This window comes from Doryrhamphus excisus, unplaced genomic scaffold, assembly GCF_037039965.1.
Source record: "Doryrhamphus excisus strain RoL-2023G ecotype Guam unplaced genomic scaffold, RoL_Dexc_Guam_v1.1 HiC_scaffold_24, whole genome shotgun sequence".
Taxonomy (NCBI): Eukaryota; Metazoa; Chordata; class Actinopteri; order Syngnathiformes; family Syngnathidae; genus Doryrhamphus; species Doryrhamphus excisus.
The window spans coordinates 2969824-2990000 of NW_027621862.1; the positions used below are offsets into that span (position 1 = coordinate 2969824).

General features: G+C 35.8%; 1 protein-coding gene across 1 annotated transcript in view; it reads left to right on the forward strand.

Annotated features, from left to right (window-relative positions):
* The window catches only part of nrg3b (neuregulin 3b), a 241533-nt gene that overhangs the window by 131825 nt on the left and 89531 nt on the right, over positions 1-20177 (forward strand). The window contains exon 2 of the mRNA XM_058061816.2: positions 3566-3701. Coding sequence (XP_057917799.2) covers positions 3566-3701 — 136 coding nt within the window. The remainder of the gene's footprint in view (positions 1-3565; positions 3702-20177) is intronic.

The window sequence follows — 20177 nt, forward strand, 5'->3', positions numbered from 1 at the left end:
GGTGGAGACGTCTATCATGACAGGATGCACCAAAAAGTCTCAAGAACCAACAGGAAGTCGGCCATTTTTGATGCCGTCGGCCATTTTCAGGCCAGAAGTAAGGCGCCACAAGTACCTTCCGCATGGTCCGATCGTCGCAAATTTTTTTTTTATGTAGGTTTAGAGCGTCAGACGGGACGTGACTGCATACCCGCCTTGTCACCGGTGTCGCCCCCTCCTGGTAGAAAATTGTAAGTCCCGTAACTCTGTTACGACTTATTCGATCACGCCGGTTTTTTGTACGACGTGTCCGCTCGCGCACGTATCCCTGACTCGCACGTACCCCCGAGCGCATCAGGGTGCTCGAGCCCGCTCATTGTCTTTTTTTTATGTCCAAAATCTTCTAAAAAAGGGCTATTTGCATGTTCCATATAAGCGCTAAAAAGTGATTTAGATAGTCCTGTTTCCTCTCACACAGCAGTATCGGGCCCCCCGAAAGCAACATACATCACTTTTTGTGTTCCATCTGATTTCTCATCATCTCTTGGGCTTTACATCACGAGCCCCAGATTGATCGATCAATGGCCATAAACAAAACACAGATTGAACGAGACACTGGGGCACAACAAAAGATTACTTTGTTTTTATTTCGCCACCAGTGATCGTTGGTGAGAGCAGCTGTTGAGAGACGGCCAGCGGCCAACACGCGAGGTGTTGCGGCCGTTCGAAATTTGTGCCAGATGGGTGCGGAATGGCAAATAGGAAAAATATCAGTGCCTGGAATTTTGAAAACAGACAAATAATAAAAAAAGGGATAAAAGGGGAGAATGCTATGTAATCCAATTGTTATGGTAAGGTATTGTGTGTAATACCAGTCAATCCCATTAGCGGTGCTTTGCAAAACTATGTGTGTGCATCGTCTCGATGATGCTTGTGCATCTTCATCCGCTAGCGTGTTGCTACACGGGCTAGCTCCCAATATTGATATGTCGGCCTGACAGCTGTGCATATATCACCGGGTGGAGCTCTCTGCATTGCAGTACTGAGGGATGGCAGCCATGCTCTTGATGTTGTAAGAGGCGTTCAGGGTCAAACAACACAAGGGAATTAAGTGCACATCACAAGGCCCGTCGATCTGTTTTTTATGTAATGTAGTCGTATCAGATTGTTGCTTCACTTTCCTTGACGTATTAATTTATTACTGTTTTATTATTACTGACAGCAAGGTAAGAATACTGACAATATTGTTTGTATGGTCGCCGGAAAATTACAACCTCAATATTTTGGGTCTTGGGTACACACTGAGTAAAAAGTAATTATATTCATCAATTATTCTTGATGTTTCTCCAGAAAACCAATTGTATTTATTACAAATGCCGCCATCGATCAACCACTAATCAATATCGGCAAATTTCCTGTATGTTCTCTTTAAAAAGGTAGTCAAATATGTTTTTGTCTAAATGTAAGTGATTTTAAGGTTAAATTTTTGTGATCATATAGCTAGTAGCAGGGGTGCAACCAGGAATTTTGGTTAGCCCCCCCTTATTCTGGTATTTTTTGGGCCTGGCAGTCAGAGGGCCTTAGAATAATCCCAATAGCGGTCATTTATTCATTAATTTTCTACCGCTTATCCTCACGAAGGTCGCAGGGGGTGCTGGAGCCTATCCCAGCTGTCTTCGGGCGGGGTACACCCTGGACTGGTCGCCAACCAATCACAGGGCACATATAGACTCTAAAGTGGTTACATTTCATTTCAGTGGCTTTTGTCATGTGGGGAAAAAAACAGATTTTTGCCCTCTGAATCACCCAGTACACCCTGGCCAGCCAATCACAGGGCACATATAGACAAACAACCATTCACACTCACATTCATACCTATGGACAATTTGAAGTCGCTAATTAACCTAGCATGTTTTTGGAATGTGGGAGGAAACCGGAGTACCCGGAGAAAACCCACGCTTGCAAGGAGGGAGAACATGCAAACTCTACACAGAGATGGCCGAGGGTGGAATTGAACCCCGGTCTCCCACTCGACCCCAATTTATGTTGTAAAATGCCATGTTTTTCCTTGTTTTCTGCTGCCGTAATCAACTGTGGCATCCCTCAGGGTTCCACTTTAGGGCCCCTTGTATTTCATTTGTATGAAATATGCAATGTTGCAAGTTTAAGCGGTATAACATTCTAACAACTCAACCCCATTAGCAGTCATTATACAGAAATTTAAAAATGTACAATTATGGGCCGATTTCACTCATTGATGATGGGAATCGGCAGCATAAAACGATGATTTGAGCATCGTTAGGATTTATTGTTTTTGACCAAATTTTTGAAAATTGTTTTATTTGTGGATAGAAAATGGAATAAATAATCCTTATTGTTTATAGTTTTCTGTGGTGGCACATCCAGCAGTGAGATACTTTCTTGGAATTTACTTAAATTTACTTGAATTTACTTAATACAAATGAAAAAATGAAATACTATCTAAGACTAAAGACAAAAATTCCATAACAGGCAGGAAAAAAAATTCCCAAAACAGATGGATATTGGAGCCCAAATGAAAAACCCAAATTGCTTTTAAATAAAAATAAAATATGTTGTAAAATGACATGTTTTTCCTTCTTTTCTGGTGCCGTAATCAACTGTGGCATCCCTCAAGGTTCCACTCTAGGGCCCCTTGTATTTCATTTGTATCTTATGCTGATGTTGCAACTTTAAGCAGTATAACATTCTAACCACTCGACCCCAATAGCAGTCATTATACAGAAATTTAAAAATGTACAATTATGGGCCGATTTCACTCATTGATGATGGGAATCGGCAGCATTTTATTTGTGGGTAAAAAAAAAATTGAATCAATTACCAAAAAAGTCTTGTTATTGTTTAGAATTTGCTGTGGTTGGCACATCCAGCAATGAGATACTTTCTCGGAATTTACTCAAACATAGCTTATAATTTCAATAAATTAAAAAAATGTTCATTTTACAAATGAAAGAATGAAATACTATCGAAGACTAAATACACAAATTCAATGTCATAAAATAAAATATGTCATAAAATGCTATGTTTTACCTTATTTTCTGGTGCCGTAATCAACTGTGGCATCCCTCACGGTTCCACTTTAGGGCCCCTTGTATTTCATTTGTATCGTATGCTGATGTTGAAAGTTTACATTCTGTTTAATGTCTTGTAAATTTGTCTTTATTAGTAGAAATAAGTCAAGAACCCTATCTAGTACTTTTGTAGTGTTTTATACAATAAACAGCGGTGACTCTAAGCTACAAGATACATCGACAAGTCCTCAAAGTACACACACACACACACCTCAGTGCAGACTTTGCCTTTCCTTAAGGACTAAGTCGTTGTTTTTTTAAAGACAAAGACTGAATCACTGAACTTATTTGCCGGCGCTCAGCTCTTTAGCCTTTGAGATTTGATGACAAAGCTCTTGTTGTAGTCAGCACACAAAGAAAGAAAAACTGAAGAAAGGTGCCTTTGCGGTTGTTGGTTGTTGTTGCAAATGAATAAATAAAATAAAATACACACCTGATCCTTACATGCTAACATTTTCCCCTTACTTTGCTTTCAGCTATGGTCCCAACACAGCCTAGCCTGCGCTCAGAGGTCTTCAAACCTTGCATCGACGATAAGGACTTGGCGTTTTGCCTCAACGAGGGGGAGTGCTCTATTATTGAAACTGTGGCCGGGGTCCACCGACATTGCAGGTGAGTCCTTGTGGAAGAAAACAATAACTGCAAACATAACACACACACACACACACACACACACATACAGGAAATATGCAAACAAACATACTCAAAGTCCATAATCGCCTCAACCACTAACTGAGGGATCAGAGATGCTTTGGCCGCATTAGCTTCAGCTGAGTCGCTGATCCACACAAACAAACTGGATCTGCTTGGAAACATTTCTTCAACATTGGCGCAAACGGAACAATATATGAGCGATCTGATCGGAACTGGTTCTAACTTTAATGTCCATTTTTTCTGCTCAAGTGTTGAATATCAAACATTACGTTGTATTATTATGATACCAAAACAATTCGGTAGCATCACAAGCTTATATTTAGGTTCATAGTTTCCATTTTCCCTTTCCCATAATCATTACTGGTGTCCCTCAGGGTTCCACCCAAGGGCCCCTTCAGTTTTTTTTTTTTTTCAAAGAAGTGTACGGTTTGTCTTTGAGGTGCAGATAGACAGAATCATGCTCAGTTTTGATTGACACTGTCAGCGTATTACAATTACTGCTTTTTTATTGTTGTGTAGTACTCGACCTGCACTTCATTATACTAAGAGCTGTTGCTATTATTTTGATACCAACACGTACTTAAGAGTTAAGAGTTTTCATTTTACCTTTCCCATATCAGTACTGGTGTCCCTCAGGGTTCCACCCAAGGGCCCCTTCGGTGGAACTGATTCTGCTGCAGCAAAATAAGGGAATCAATCATACTAAGTATCTACTACTTCTACTACTTCATCATACTAAGAGCTGTTGGGAATAAATCATACTACTAAGTATCTAGTACTACTACTACTTCATCATACTAAGAGCTGTTGCTATTATTTTGATACCAACACAATTGAGTAGCATCACAAGCTTATATTTAGGTTCATAGTTTCCATTTTCCCTTTCCCATATCACTACTGGTGTCCCTCAGGGTTCCACCCAAGGGCCCCTTGGGTGGAATTGATTCTGCTGCAGCAAAATAAGGGAATAAATAATACTACTAAGTATCTACTACTACTACTACTTCATCATACTAAGAGGTGTTGGGAATAAATTATACTACTAAGTATCTAGTACTACTACTACTTCATTATACTAAGAGCTGTTGCTACTATTTTGATACCAACACAATTGAGTAGCATCACAAGCTTATATCTAGGTACTTTAGAGTAAAGAGTTTTCATTTTACCTTTCCCATATCAGTACTGGTGTCCCTCAGGGTTCCACCCAAGGGCCCCTTCTATTTCATTAATTCATCACACTGTTTGTGTAATAAAATATTTTATTTTATTTGGAAATTTTAAATTGATTCTGCAGCAGCAAAATAAGGGAATAAATCATACTACTAAGTATCTACTACTACTACTACTTCATCATACTAAGACGTGTTGGGAATAAATCATACTACTAAGTATCTAGTACTACTACTACTTCATTATACTAAGAGCTGTTGCTATTATTTTGATACCAACACAATTGAGTAGCATCACAAGCTTATATCTAGGTACTATCTAGGTACTTTAGAGTTAAGAGTTTTCATTTTACCTTTCTCATATCAGTACTGGTGTCCCTCAGGGATCCACCCAAGGGCCCCTTCTATTTCATTAATTCATCACACTGTTTGTGTAATAAAATATTTTATTTTATTTTGAAATTTTAAATGGATTCTGCTGCAGAAAAATAAGGGAATACAATATCTTTTTGCTAACCAAAGGTGCTAAGATGTTAGCATCATCTTACATATTTATCTGTACAATTCATAATCGGTCTATAATAATACACTGAATGGGTGAAATCTGTTTTTTTCGGCAAACATGACTAAACATACACATGGTTCCTAGTTGTCAAAAAACAAGGTTTAAAACCCTTTAAGTGATGAAGGGTGTATAAAAAAATATAAACTAGCTTGAATAAACTTCTGCCAGTTCACTTTGAGTGTGTTATTGCATGAAATAGCCAAACTCAATATGTTGCCTTCAGATGTGATATGAATGCAGGGAATCTTTATATTTACACTCTTTAATGAGCGGATATAAGACGTTGCTTTGGACCCTCTCTGCATATTTACTCCCCCTCGTGGCTCCCTGATCCCCTTAGGATTTCATTCAGCTTTAAAAATGTATCACTTCAAAAATACTTGATGAAACGTATACGGAGGAGAAGAAGTGTGTTCAGCAGTGAAAGAATGGGAATATCACTCAAACTATGAGGGAAAGTAAAAAATAATATATAGGTTACTGGAACTGTTGTAGTTGATTAGAATTTAAAGGCAATAAAGTACACTTCGACAATTTTAGGCAAGTTGTTTTTTTTAGATTTGCAAAAATTCAACTCGTTTTTTGCTCAGTGGGTCTCATAATTACATTTCAAATGTAATGGAAAAATAATAATAATAATAACTAAAGGTATGCACTATTCAACGCCGTACCCATCAAATGAGTAAGTCATTGAGTCATTAATTGAAAGCAGAGTTTTGAACACAAAATCTGTTTATTATTTTATAAAACACCTCCTTTTTGCCGTTTTTCTCCTTCCTTCTTTTATTTCTCCCTTGGTTTTCTCTCCTCCTTTCTGCAGGATGTTCATGTTTGCCAATGCTAATAAGGCTCCCAAAATAAACATGCAAATGTGGAGTTTAAGACCTACTTCCACATGAGCGCTAAGGCTGGCTCCCTATACTTTTTTTTTTTAACACAGCGCCGTACACACGACAGGTCAGAATTTTCACATGATAATTAAAGGCTAATTTGAACATTTTCAAAATGAAAGCGTTCAAGACCTCATTTTGCATTTTTACGCAGTAAAGAGTAACTTTTGGCAGGTGAAACAGCGGTCTCCCCTGTCAACATGATGTAAGTACAGCATGATAAAATACTTTTTTAAAATCTAGTGTAGCTTGTTAACCAAATGTAATGCTTTTTTATAATAATTATTTTATATATATATAATTATAAAATTATATTTATAATTATATTATAAAGTCCATAATCCATAATTATATAATAACAAAATAATTATATATAATATATAATTATTATAAATATTAATATTAATCATAATACCCAGTATTAATATTATTTATATAATAATATTTATTATTATATTATAATTAATTATAAATAAATAATTAATAATTATTATATAGTATATTATTATTATTATTATTATTATTAATTATTATTAATCTAATTCTAATTAGATTAATTTATCTAATTAATTAAATTAATCTATTATTGTAAAATATAATATAATATTATTATTATTAGCCCATCCATAATTATATAATTATAAAAAATAATTATATATAATATATAATTATTATAAATATTAATATTAATCATAATACCTAGTATTAATATTATTTATATAATAAGAATATTTATTGTTATATTATAATTCATTATAAATAAATAATTAATTATTATTATATAATATATTATTATTAATATATATAATACATTTTATATAATAATAATACTTATTGTTATCAATAATCAAGTATCAATAATTAATTAATGATTGTAAAATATAATAATATATTATTATTATTATTATCATTATTATTATTATTATTATTCATTACAACTACATAATGTGTAGACTGTATTTATGGACACAAATAGGCCTGTAAAAACTATATAAATAATAAATAATCACATTTATTCTTAAAAATTGTCAATATTAATAATAATAATTTTGAAAAACATTGTCATTAAAAATTATAGTATTTAATCTAAAAGGGATTAAATCACTGAAAATAAAATGTACACTATTTGTCCACTTTGTATGAAAAGCTCAAGGTAGTGCGGGTCTACTATCACCATGGTAACACCTTCCCTCTGTATTGTGAGGACTGATGCACGCATATTTACATCCCGCTATTATCGCCTCTATTGAGTTGGAGGCTAATAAATGCATTATTGATCACTGCCGTCACTGTTCATTCCATTCCACGTTTGATTGCTGCATCGAAAAACAATTAAATCGAAAGAGTACAATTGAATTGACACCTCGAGATGCTTGAAGGTGGACACTCAGGGGACGCAATATTAGGAACCCCAGCAGTCTTATTAAACACAACAAGTGGATATTATGTATTTTCTAGTTAATACATGAGACATACAGTATACAGTAATTACTTGCCGTTTTGAATTTTGCGGTTTCATTCTATCCGTTTTTTTTTTTTTTTTACAAAACATTGATTTGCAATTAAATGCAGCCTATTATTACATTGGAAAAAAAATATCCTGAACAGAAACCAGAAGTAAAGATATGATGTGCGTGTGAGATAAAGTATTTCGTCTTATTGATGTCTTATGTGGCTTTTTTTGTGGCTTATTTTAATGTAAAGATGACTATAGGGGTGTTATGACATGTCTGGAGGGCTCTAAAAATGTTAAAAAAAATTTAGACAGCCGTGAGGAGGTTTCTATGCTATGCTATGCTATGCTATGCTATGCTATGCTATGCTATGCTATGCTATGCTATGCTATGCTATGCTATGCTCCATTTAGAATGAAGACTTCTTACAACAATTAATTAAATATTTCCATAGTTGGAAATATAGTTCCACATGTTTTTTTTACATAATTAGAGCCCTGAAATAACATGAATAACAGACGCAAAATTATTTATTAAATGATTAATTTAAATAATAATACTAATACTAATACTAATACTAATACTACTACTACTACTACTACTAATAATAATAATAATAATAATAATAACCTCCCCTGTGCTTTCCACTGTCTCGTGTCCCTGCCTGACGTCGGCTAGCTCGTCATGTTAGCCTCTGTGATGCTAGCACTTAGCCATTCAGTGAAGCAAAAACTTGAAGGTCTTGACGTTCTCGCCAGCTCCTCCTCGGTAGTGAATTCATGTCTCCCACGATGATAGAAGGTCCCGAAGGTTTGAATTTCCACTTCCTTGCTAGCTGCTTGACTTTCATCTTAGCCTGCGGCACGCGTTCGATATCAATGGGTAGACAGGGAATCACATGGATGTCGGACGTCGCTTTCATGGTATCTTAAAATGTGCTTGAATATGACAGAGCTGCTTGAAAGTCCACCATATATTGTACATAGTACATATATATATACATATGGGAAACATCTATAACTATGGTACTGATTATGTCATTGTATTGTTATATCACCTCGTACTTCGATACGTGACAAAAATAAAATTTAATTTTTTTTTATTAAAAAAAATAAAAAAAAACTTTTTTTTAATTTTTAAAAAATGTAAAAAAATTAAAACATTAAAAAAAAATTTAAAAATTAAAAAAAGTTAGAAAATTAAAAAAAACTATATTAGGAAAGCAGGAAATGAACAAATGTAATAGTTACTTATTGTAAAAGTACCAAATGGAGGGGTAGGATTTAATAAGCTTTGCTTCTTCCTACTCCTTTTGGACATGTGGAACTGTGAACTGATTATGGGATGCATTCAATTGTAATCTGATGCATGTTCAAATGAAATAAAACCATTACCATTACTATACACACATCATTAGTTATTACTCTCCAAGAGAAATTCACATTTCCAGCAGCTCTGCAAAAATGGGTGCCCGGCACACAAAAGATTACCTCATCAAACTGCTTCTCAAGCGTGTAAACAAATGACAGTTGTCACTGGTGGCAAACTAGCTTGTTCCCTCCATCCATCCATTTATTAGATACGCTGCCTATCCTCAGTAGGAATGGAACAATTCCTGGAATTCTTCTTCTTTCTCGTTGGGCTTTTCCCTTCAGGGGATCGCCGCAGCAAATCAATCTCCTCCATTGCATCTGTCTCTCTCACACCAACTACCCTCATGTCCTCCTTCACTACATCCATAAACCTCCTCTTTGGTCTTCCTCTACGCCTCCTACCTGGCAACATCCTTCTACTAATATATTCACTATCTCTTCTCTGGATATGTCACAACCATCTCTCTGACTTTATCTCCAAGGCCTCTAACATGTAATGTCCCTCTGATGTACTCCTTCCTGATCCTATCCATCATGGTCACTCCCAATGAGAACCTCAGCATCCTCATCTCTGCTACTTCTGGCTAACATGTAATGTCCCTCTGATGTACTCGTTTCTGATCCTATCCATCATGGTCACTCCCAATGAGAACCTCAGCATCCTCATCTCTGCTACCTCCAGCTAACATGTAATGTCCCTCTGATGTACTCCTTCCTGATCCTATCTATCATGGTCACTCCCAATGAGAACCTCAGCATCCTCATCTCTGCTACCTCCGGCTAACATGTAATGTCCCTTTGATGTACTTGTTCCTGATCCTATCCATCATGGTCACTCCCAATGAGAACCTCAGCTTTTTCATCTCTGCTACTTCTGGCTAACATGTAATGTTCCTCTGATGTACTCGTTTCTGATCCTATCCATCATGGTCACTCCCAATGAGAACCTCAGCATCCTCATCTCTGCTACCTCCGGCTAACATGTAATGTCCCTCTGATGTACTCGTTCCTGATCCTATCCATCATGGTCACTCCCAATGAGAAACTCAGCATTCTCATCTCTGCTACCTCCGGCTAACATGTAATGTCCCTTTGATGTACTCGTTCCTGATCCTATCCATCATGGTCACTCCCAATGAGAACCTCAGCATTCTCATCTCTGCTACCTCCGGCTAACATGTAATGTCCCTCTGATGTACTCGTTTCTGATCCTATCCATCATGGTCACTCCCAATGAGAACCTCAGCATTCTCATCTCTGCTACCTCCGGCTAACATGTAATGTCCCTCTGATGTACTCGTTCCTGATCCTATCCATCCTGGTCACTCCCAAAGATACTGAGTGTTGGATTTTCGGGCCTTTTGGATTATTGGGCCTCAGGAGAGTTGGTGATGAATGGAGTTACTTGGGGAATTTATAGTATTACCACAAAAGTCACACAGTACAACGACGATATTGAGTGCGTGGATGCAACAGTCAGCGTTGTTTCATCCTGTTAAGCTCTGCTTCTTCCTTCTCCTTTTCAAATGTGTAACAATGAATATGTGAAGCATTTCAATGTAAAAATAATGCATGCTGCCACATGGGACATAAAAATCCAATTATTGCAAGATGTATTTTATGAAAAAGACAATGATAGTCTGTTTTACGGCTCAGCATTGTAGGTATTTTTTATGAAGTACTGCAAGTAAGCATGTGAACATGCTGCAAGACTTAATAGATTTGGACTTTAATTGTTGCTGTAAACCGTGACGCATGGCGCATAAGCACTTTTTTTGTGTGATGATCATATCTAATGGAAATAACTGTCACCATTGATCATTCCGCATGGATGACCTTGGCGAGGCTCAGCTATTATTGATGATACTCCTCGGGCAATTTTTGCATTAAAAAAAAAAAAGATTCCACTTCAAAACTGCTGCACAGAAAATGGCGACCGTGTGTTAAAACAGGCACCGTTATTTTGTTGTTATTTTACAAATACACCACATGGTGGCACTGTTTTTAAACCTTAAAAACATTATTTTATTCATTTTCTACCACTTATCCTCACAAGGGTCATATGGGTGCTGGAACCTATCCCAGCTGTCTTCAGGCGAGATACGGGGTACACCCTGGACTGGTGGCCAGCCAATCACAGGGCACATATAGACAAACAACCATTCACACTCACATTCATACCTATGGACAATTTGGAGTCGCTAATTAACCTAGCATGTTTTTGGAATGTGGGAGGAAACCGGAGTACCCGGAGAAAACCCGGCCAGAGATGGCCGAGAGTGGAATCAAACTCGAGTCTCCTAGCTGTGTGGCCTACGTGCTAACCATTATTATTCCATAATACAGTCATTAAATTTCAAAAATTCATAAATTAATTAATTGATCGCTGTCTTGTGGTTGACTATAGCCTATTATTATTCATTCATTCATTTTCTACCGCTTATCCTCACGAGGGTCGCGGGCATGCTGGAGCCTATCCCAGCTGTCTTCAGGACGAGAGGCGGGGTACACCCTGGACTGGTGGCCAGCCAATCACAGGACACATATAGACAAACAACCATTCACACTCATTCATACCTATGGACAATTTGGAGTCGCTAATTAACCTAGCATGTTTTTGGAATGTGCGAGGAAACCGGAATACCCGGAGAAAACCCACGCATGCACAGGGAGAACATGCAAACTCAACAGAGATGCGGAATCAAACTCGGGTCTCGTAACTGCATGGCCATGCGCTACCCACTCGTCCACCGTGCAGCCCCAGATCAAACTATTCATTTTCTACCGCTTATCCTCACAAGGGTCGTGGTGGGTGCTGGCGGGGTACACCCTGGACTGGTGGCCAGCCAGCCAATCACAGGGCACATATAGACAAACAACCATTCACACTCACATTCATACCTATGGACAATTTGGAGTCGCCAAATAATATTAATTTTCAATTTAAAAAAATCATGTAAAATCAAATACTGCTGATTGCAAAAAAAATCTTATCCTTTCCAATTTGTTGTAATGCTAATAACATAAACTTATATGAATAGAATATGTAGCGACTTGAGCGTTATCTCAGTCTGTCCTTCAGTTTGTCCTTTCAAAGCAGCAAAGACGCATGAAAGGACTGAAGAACGTTCAAAACAATGCGGAAAAGAGTAAAGAGTGACCTCTGATCTTGATATGCGCCCCAACAAATGCATCAGAGGGAACATCTGCAACAATAACAACATCTTAATTGCTTGCGTCGCCGAGTTGCCAGGGTAACCTCAACCTCTTTTCATCATGTTTGCCGCCATCCATCAAAACAATTCAGACTTGGATGAAAGCCCTAATTATTTGTCACTTGTGATGTAATTATTGCTTGTAGAACACGAACGTCTCTCCTGTTTCAATTCACTTTTAAGCATCTGGCAACCGCGCGATTTAAAAACACCAAACAATTCATGATTTCAGGGAGGTGCCGTGTTGCGTTAGTATTATTTCCTTATTTTTGATGATGTTGTTAAGCTTGCAGCGGCTTTGCATCATCACAAGGGAGGAAGCTGAATAGTGTTACTGCAAAAAAAAAAAAATTGCTTTGATTAGATTTGAAGAGAGAATACGAGTTTTGCATTAAAATAACAACATAAAAGACTGCAAACATTCATATATTTCCTAGGAAAAACTCCCCCATTAGGACCCGTGAGTTGACCCAATTACAGACTGGAAGCGATGCTACCTTATATGGAATTTAATTAGTCCGTTTTTCTTGATGGTGACCATGCTTTTAGTCAAATTTAGTTCAAATATTACAGACTTACATTACAGAGCTCATTGTGCTATGTGAGAAGTTTTATGTCAATCTGCACGGTGGACTAGTGGTTAGCACAGGCCTCACAGCTAGAAGACCCGAGTTCAATTCCACCCTCTGTGTGGAGTTTGCATGTGTGGGTTTTTTCCGTTTTCCTCCCACATTCCAAAAACATGCTAGGTTAATTAGCGACTCCAAATTGTCCATAGGTATGAATGTGAGTGTGAATGGTTGTTTGTCTATATGTGACCTGTGATTGGCTGGCAACCAGTCCAGGGTGTACCCCGCCTCTCATCTGAAGACAGCTGGGATAGGCTCCAGCACCCCCGCGACCCTCATGAGGAAAAGCGGCAGAAAATGAATGAATGAATGAACTTATTTTCCATGAATTCATTAATACAAAATATTTATTTAAAAAAAACAAATAAAGATATAATTAGTTTTTTTAGTTTTATTTAGTAAAATATGTTTTTTATGACCAAATAAAAATATTTTTTTTGTTTTTTACAATATATTTAAAATGAACATACATTTAGTAAAATGTATTTTTAAATAACCACAAAACACATTTTTCATTAATACAAAATATTTATTAAAAAACAAATAAAAATATAATTAGTTTTTTTTAGTTTTATTTAGTAAAATATGTTTTTTTATGACCAAATAAAAATATTTTTTTGTTTTTTACAATATATTTAAAATGAACATACATTTAGTAAAATGTATTTTAAATAACCACAAAACACATTTTTCATTAATACAAAATATTTATTAAAAAACAAATAAAAATATAATTAGTTTTTTTTAGTTTTATTTAGTAAAATATGTTTTTTATGACCAAATAAAAATATTTTTTTTGTTTTTTTACAATATATTTAAAATGAACATACATTTAGTAAAATGTATTTTAAATAACCACAAAACACATTTTTCATTAATACAAAATATTTATAAAAAACAAATAAAAATATCATTCATTTTTTTAGTTTTATTTAGTAAAATATGTTTTTTATGACCAAATAAAAATATTTTTTTTGTTTTTTTACAATATATTTAAAATGAAAATACATTTAGTAAAATGTATTTTTAAATAACCACAAAACACATTTTTCATTAATACAAAATATTTATAAAAAACAAATAAAAATATCATTCGTTTTTTTAGTTTTATTTAGTAAAATATGTTTTTTTATGACCAAATAAATTTTTTTTTTGTTTTTTTACAATATATTTAAAATGAAAATACATTTAGTAAAATGTATTTTTAAATAACCACAAAACACATTTTTCATTAATACAAAATATTTATTAAAAAAACAAATAAAAATATAATAGTTTTTTTAGTTTTATTTAGTAAAATATGTTTTTTCAAATAACTTAAAACAAATAAAAATCTAATTAGCTGATTCTTTTAATATAATAAATTAACCCAGCATGTATATGGAATATATGTTTAGTAGATACCTTAAATGCCCCAATAGTCTATTTCTCTGACATTAGCAACTGTGGCTAGTGCGCCCACTTCATGCATTTGCATTGCCGACATTGTTTAAGCATATTCTGTGGCGTTCCCATTATAAAGTCTTATTACAGCCTAAACACAACATTCCTGTTGCCATGGTTTCTCTGTTTATGCCAATAATGGACTCCCTCCTTTTACCTGATTGTGACTGGTGCTTGTTTACATTCTACTGCAAGGTTAACCCTTTCACTTGAGAATATTGCTATTTATCCTTAGTGTGTTTATTATTATTATTATTATTATTTGTGCATCAGTTGTGATTGATCAGACATTAGCAATAATTGCCACCGCCATGATTGACCGCTGCTGTGAATAATTCACGAGCCCGAAGGCATGCTGACACGGCTTATTAGATCATTTTTAAATGAAGATTGATCACTTTTTTTTTTTATGTTTTGCTCCTCCAAAAGAGTGCAGATGGATAGCAATATTTCATAATGTGCGTATGCCTCAGGGGACACGCAGCCTGATGAGGAAGCACATAAAATCTCCCAAAAAGGAATAAACACAATGTGGACTTCCTATGACAAAAAAAGATGGTGGTCTCTGTCTCGGCAACATTATTAACCTTAAGTGACAAAATAAATCACAGAAATGAAGACCCTAGATTTTTAATTTCAGCAACCTGTTTTTCTGATAAATTTATCACCGCGCCGCCGGACCTTGACGGGCCTCGCTAATCCATGTTGCCTTGTTTTTGTTTTTTTTTTTCCCCCGCTCGCCAAAAGGCATCTGAAGCCAATGGACTGATTCCAAACAGCTTTCCTGTACACTTTTTAAATAGCCTGCAGTCGGGATCAAACCTCCACCAAGGCCAAACAATCTCCCAAAATTTACATCTTCACACCTTCATGTGCATATTATTGCATTTCTTTATTAATTGTATGCATTATTTAGTGGGAAGTTAAGGAAAATGTACAAATAGATGTTGAATTTCCACCCTTGAAAATGTATTTTCAATAAAGTAAGTTAAGGACTATCGAGGACATGAACTAAATATTTAGGTGATTCATTTGAACATAGCATGTTAATATGACAGGTCCCATGGAACCCACCCTAACAAATCCATTACATTAATCCATTAAAAATCTATTGACAAAAATAATGAAAGTAATGACAATACTGTAAAAAATTTACATAAATCTATCAGACGTTCACTGAGAAGTTAAAGAAAATTGGGACCATGATTTTCTTGATTTTGCCACCAATTACAAAGTATTAAATATTTGAATATATTGAATATGAAATATTTATTTAAAAAAAAATACAATATAATCAGTTGATTTTTTAAGTATATTTCAAAGAAAATACATTTAGTAAAATGTGTTTTGTTTAAATAACTGCAAATAACTTATTGTCCATTAATCCATTAATACATATTTTCCATGAATACAAAATATTTATAAACATTTATTTGTATTAATTTTCATTTTATTTTATTTTAATTTTTCATATATGTATTTATTTATTTTAGTTTTATTTAGTAAAATATGTTTTTAATGACCACAAATAACTTATTTTCCATTAATACAAAATATTTATAAACATTTATTTGTATTAATTTTAATTTAATTTTATTTACATTTTTCATTTATTTATTTATTGTAGTTTTATTTAGTAAAATATGTCTTGTAATGACCATAAATAACTTATTTTCCATTAATACAAACTATTTATAAACATTTATTTGTATTCATTTTAATTTTATTAAAAATTTTCATTTATTTATTTCAGTTTTATTTAGTAAAATATGTTTTAATGACCACAAATAACTTATTTTCTATTAATAAAAATATGTATTTAAAAAATAAATAAAAACAATATAATTTGTTGATTTTTTACTATAATTAAAATAAAAAATACATTTAGTAAAATATGTATTTTTTAAATAACTACAAATAACTTATTTCCCATTAATACAAAATATTTATAAAAACAAACCCAAATAAAAATATAATTTGTTGATTTTTTAAAAATATTTAAAATTAAAATACATTGAATAAAATGTATTTTTAAATAACCACAAAACTCATTTTCCATTTCAAAAAAACTTTTTACTCTGATTATGTAAACTATATTGGGTAATGTAAGTGTAAATGTGACTATAGGGTTGTTATTTTATATGTATAGGGCTCTAATAAATTACAAACCATATTTAAAGTGATCTGGGAAGACAAAATGGGCACACTTATCACACATAAACAATCCATACCTTCAGTTCACTGTTCTGGATTTTTAAAAAAATTTATGCCGAGTTTGCTTCCCAGTTTTTTTCCCCTTCCCTGTTGCTTAATAACTAAGGTGAGTTCGGGGGGTGGAACAACAGGATTTATTTGCCTCGTCTCCTTTCATTTGCAACTTCACTTCATTACAGCCCAAATTAAATGGAACAGGTCAATAAACGCTGAACGAGCGCTACGCCAAAGCTCGGGTGCAAGCATGCCAGACGATAGGAAGAGTCCAGGAAAATCAGGACTGGCATCCGACTATTTGACGATAAAGCTAACTGTGTTAATTACAGAGGTTGTATTCCGAATATTAGCAAGGCGAAGGTAGTGGAGAGAGAGAGAGAGTGGGGGACTGATTCTAGAAGGTCTCACATAACGAGGACCCATCAGTCCTTAGACTCGGTTGTTGTTCTTAAGACAAGTAAAGTACTACCATGAGCTGACAGCAGTTACTTTTAACAGGCTATCATTATTCCCATTATCCACGCCACTGAGTGCGCCTTTGTTGGGGGGGGGGGGGGCAGGAAGTGCAATGAGAAATGCAGTCTTCAGTCTTCGGAATCTTACCGCTAGTTATTAGCCGACATTTCACTGGTCTGTTAATCCAGTGGTTGTTAAACTTGCCACCCCTACCTTTGTTTTCTGTCTTACGCCGCTAATGCCGCTAATGCTAGCACAGTTTCGGACTGTGTTGGAAAAAATGGTTCGAGTCTAGTGTGTCAGATGACTTCTCCGTTTCTTGAAGTTTATTTCTGTCAGGTTCAAACTCCTGTGACACTTGTAAAAGCACTTAAATACCGAAATACAGAAGAGACAAACAATATTCATAGTTACTCGCAGCGAGGAAAATGAAACCACATACTCTTTTCGGGGGTCCCTACTACATGGTCGTGCAACTTTAAGTGGGGGAGAAGGCAGTTGCACAAGTTGTATTTGTTTGTCTATGTGTGTGTGTATATGTGAGAGTAATTACTTTTATTGTTTTGCGAGTTCTTATCTTGACACATTCTTGCAGGATTAACAAGAACATCTGCAGGGTTGATGTTGGAGCACCCAGGCACCTCCAGGACCTGGGGGTCCCCGGGGGTCCCTGGGGGTCCCTGAGGGTACCTGGGGGTCTCTGGTCAGGGTCACGGGAGCATTTCTTCTTCAGCATATTCAAACACTTTCTATTGTCTAAGCCAGGGGTCTCAAACTCAATTTACTTGGGGGCCACTGGAGCTCGGGTCTGGGTGAGACTGGGTCGCATCAGGTTTTCAAATAAAAACACATTTTTAAAAACAAAAACATTTTAAAAACTTTGCTTTGGTTCCAATTTTCTACAATAAAAGTTCTGATAAAACATTCCACTGTTCTCAAATATCTTACTTTTTATTTTTCTACACAAAATAAGATGAAAAATAAATAAACAAATCGAGAATAAAGAAAATCAATCAGTAATAAATAAATATAATAATAATAATAAAACGGCAAATAATAAAAACTTAAGAAACCACATATAGTTGGTGGGTAGACAAATTATTTTTTTCAGATTAAAATGAACAAAGCTTTATTAGAGCCCTGTAGACATGACAAAACACGACTATAGTCACATTTATACTCTTTTTATTTACAACATATTGCGCAACAGCAGGGTCTTGAGACACATGCTAACTCGCAAACTAGAGAGCTAGCGACCTAAACGGTAGCCTTCAAGTTATTTCCTTTCAACTTAAATAGCCAAAAACTTACCACTTCCACACGGATTGGGAGGATAACTATTAACAGTTATTTAACCTTTAACATGAACATTAATCAAACGTAATATTTTTTCTGAGTACATGATACCATACAGCATCCATATCAAACTTGCGCGGGCCGCACTAACATTAAACTTTCATATCAAGGCGAATGGATATGAGAGTGATAACTAACATTATATTCATTCTAACAATTTCCCATGCTCCAATCTGGTGCTTTGTAATCTCGTCTCTATTGCCTCCAACTTCTCCAGGACATCCCTATTTTTCTCTTTCAGAGTTCTGTCACACACATTGATGAAAAAGCCTTTAGCTAGTCTCTTAACCACACACTACTTTCTTGCCCTCAATTCTGCCCCCCCCTCCATCTTTCCTTCCTCCACCTGACCTCACCGACCTACCTTGGCTCGTCACTGAAATTGATCCGCTAGTCTTCCTGTCTTCCTGATTGCTATCATGGCCACCGATTGCAATCTGTAAACGCTAACGTCAAGTGCAACCACATCAAAGAAAACATTTCACATTTACGCGGCTTTAATAGTCTTCAAAAAAAACAATGTTTTTTTAGTACTTAGCAGTCTATCTGCACTTTTATGTTGGTGTCAGAAGTGGGATTTCCTCAATTTTCCAAAGGATTAACAAAGTCTTTTCTCGCTATCTGGCTAGCTAGCTAGCTAGCTGACTAGTTAGCAAGTGAATTAGCAGCAACAGAACCTAACAGACTCTGTCTAATATATATACACGAATGTTACACTGTCAACAACCTTTACGTTAGCGAGCTAATGCTAACAGAGCTAACAGAAAAACGCCCAACTGCAGAAGTAAATAACAACTAAATGCAACCCAACAGAATAATCTCCCGCTAAAACTCCGCTATTCTTTCTGATATGTTTTTAATTGTTCCCGAATACAAACTTTTTAAAAGTATTTGTTTGAATTAATTATTCATAAAAAAAAATAATTATTCGTGTTGTTCCGAATACCGTATTTGGGTTTGGCTACAACCCGTATAGCATTATACTAGCTTCTTGGAGCACAACACACAAAAACATACACCTTTTTCCGAGTTGTCTTGAACGCAGCATAATCGTAAGATTGGACAGTAGCATTTGTGGGGGAAGGGGTCCGGAAAATTGTTTTTTTTTGTTGGTCATATTGAAACGCCGGCGATCCGGCACAAACGTTCCGGACGTTCTTACAGACTGAATTGGTAATGGATCTTATCTCCTACCTGATGTTCCGTAATGGTTCTGGGTTTCCCTGCGTAGACTCTGTCCTTAAGATAGCCCCAAAAAAAAAAATCAAGGGGGCTTAGGTCCGGGCAATGGGGTGCCCACTCAAAATCAGTCTTGAGACCGATCCGGGCTATGGGGTGCCCATTCGAAATCAGTCTTGAGACCGATCCGGGCTATGGGGTGCCCACTCGAAATCAGTCTTGAGACGGATCCGGGCTATGGGGTGCCCACTCGAAATCAGTCTTGAGACGGATCCGGGCTATGGGGTTCCCACTCAAAATCAGTCTTGAGACCGATCCGGGCTGTGGGGTGCCCACTCGAAATCAGTCTTGAGACCGATCCGGGCTGTGGGGTGCCCACTCGAAATCAGTCTTGAGACCGATCCGGGCTATGGGGTTCCCACTCAAAATCAGTCTTGAGACCGATCCGGGCTGTGGGGTGCCCACTCGAAATCAGTCTTGAGACTGATCCG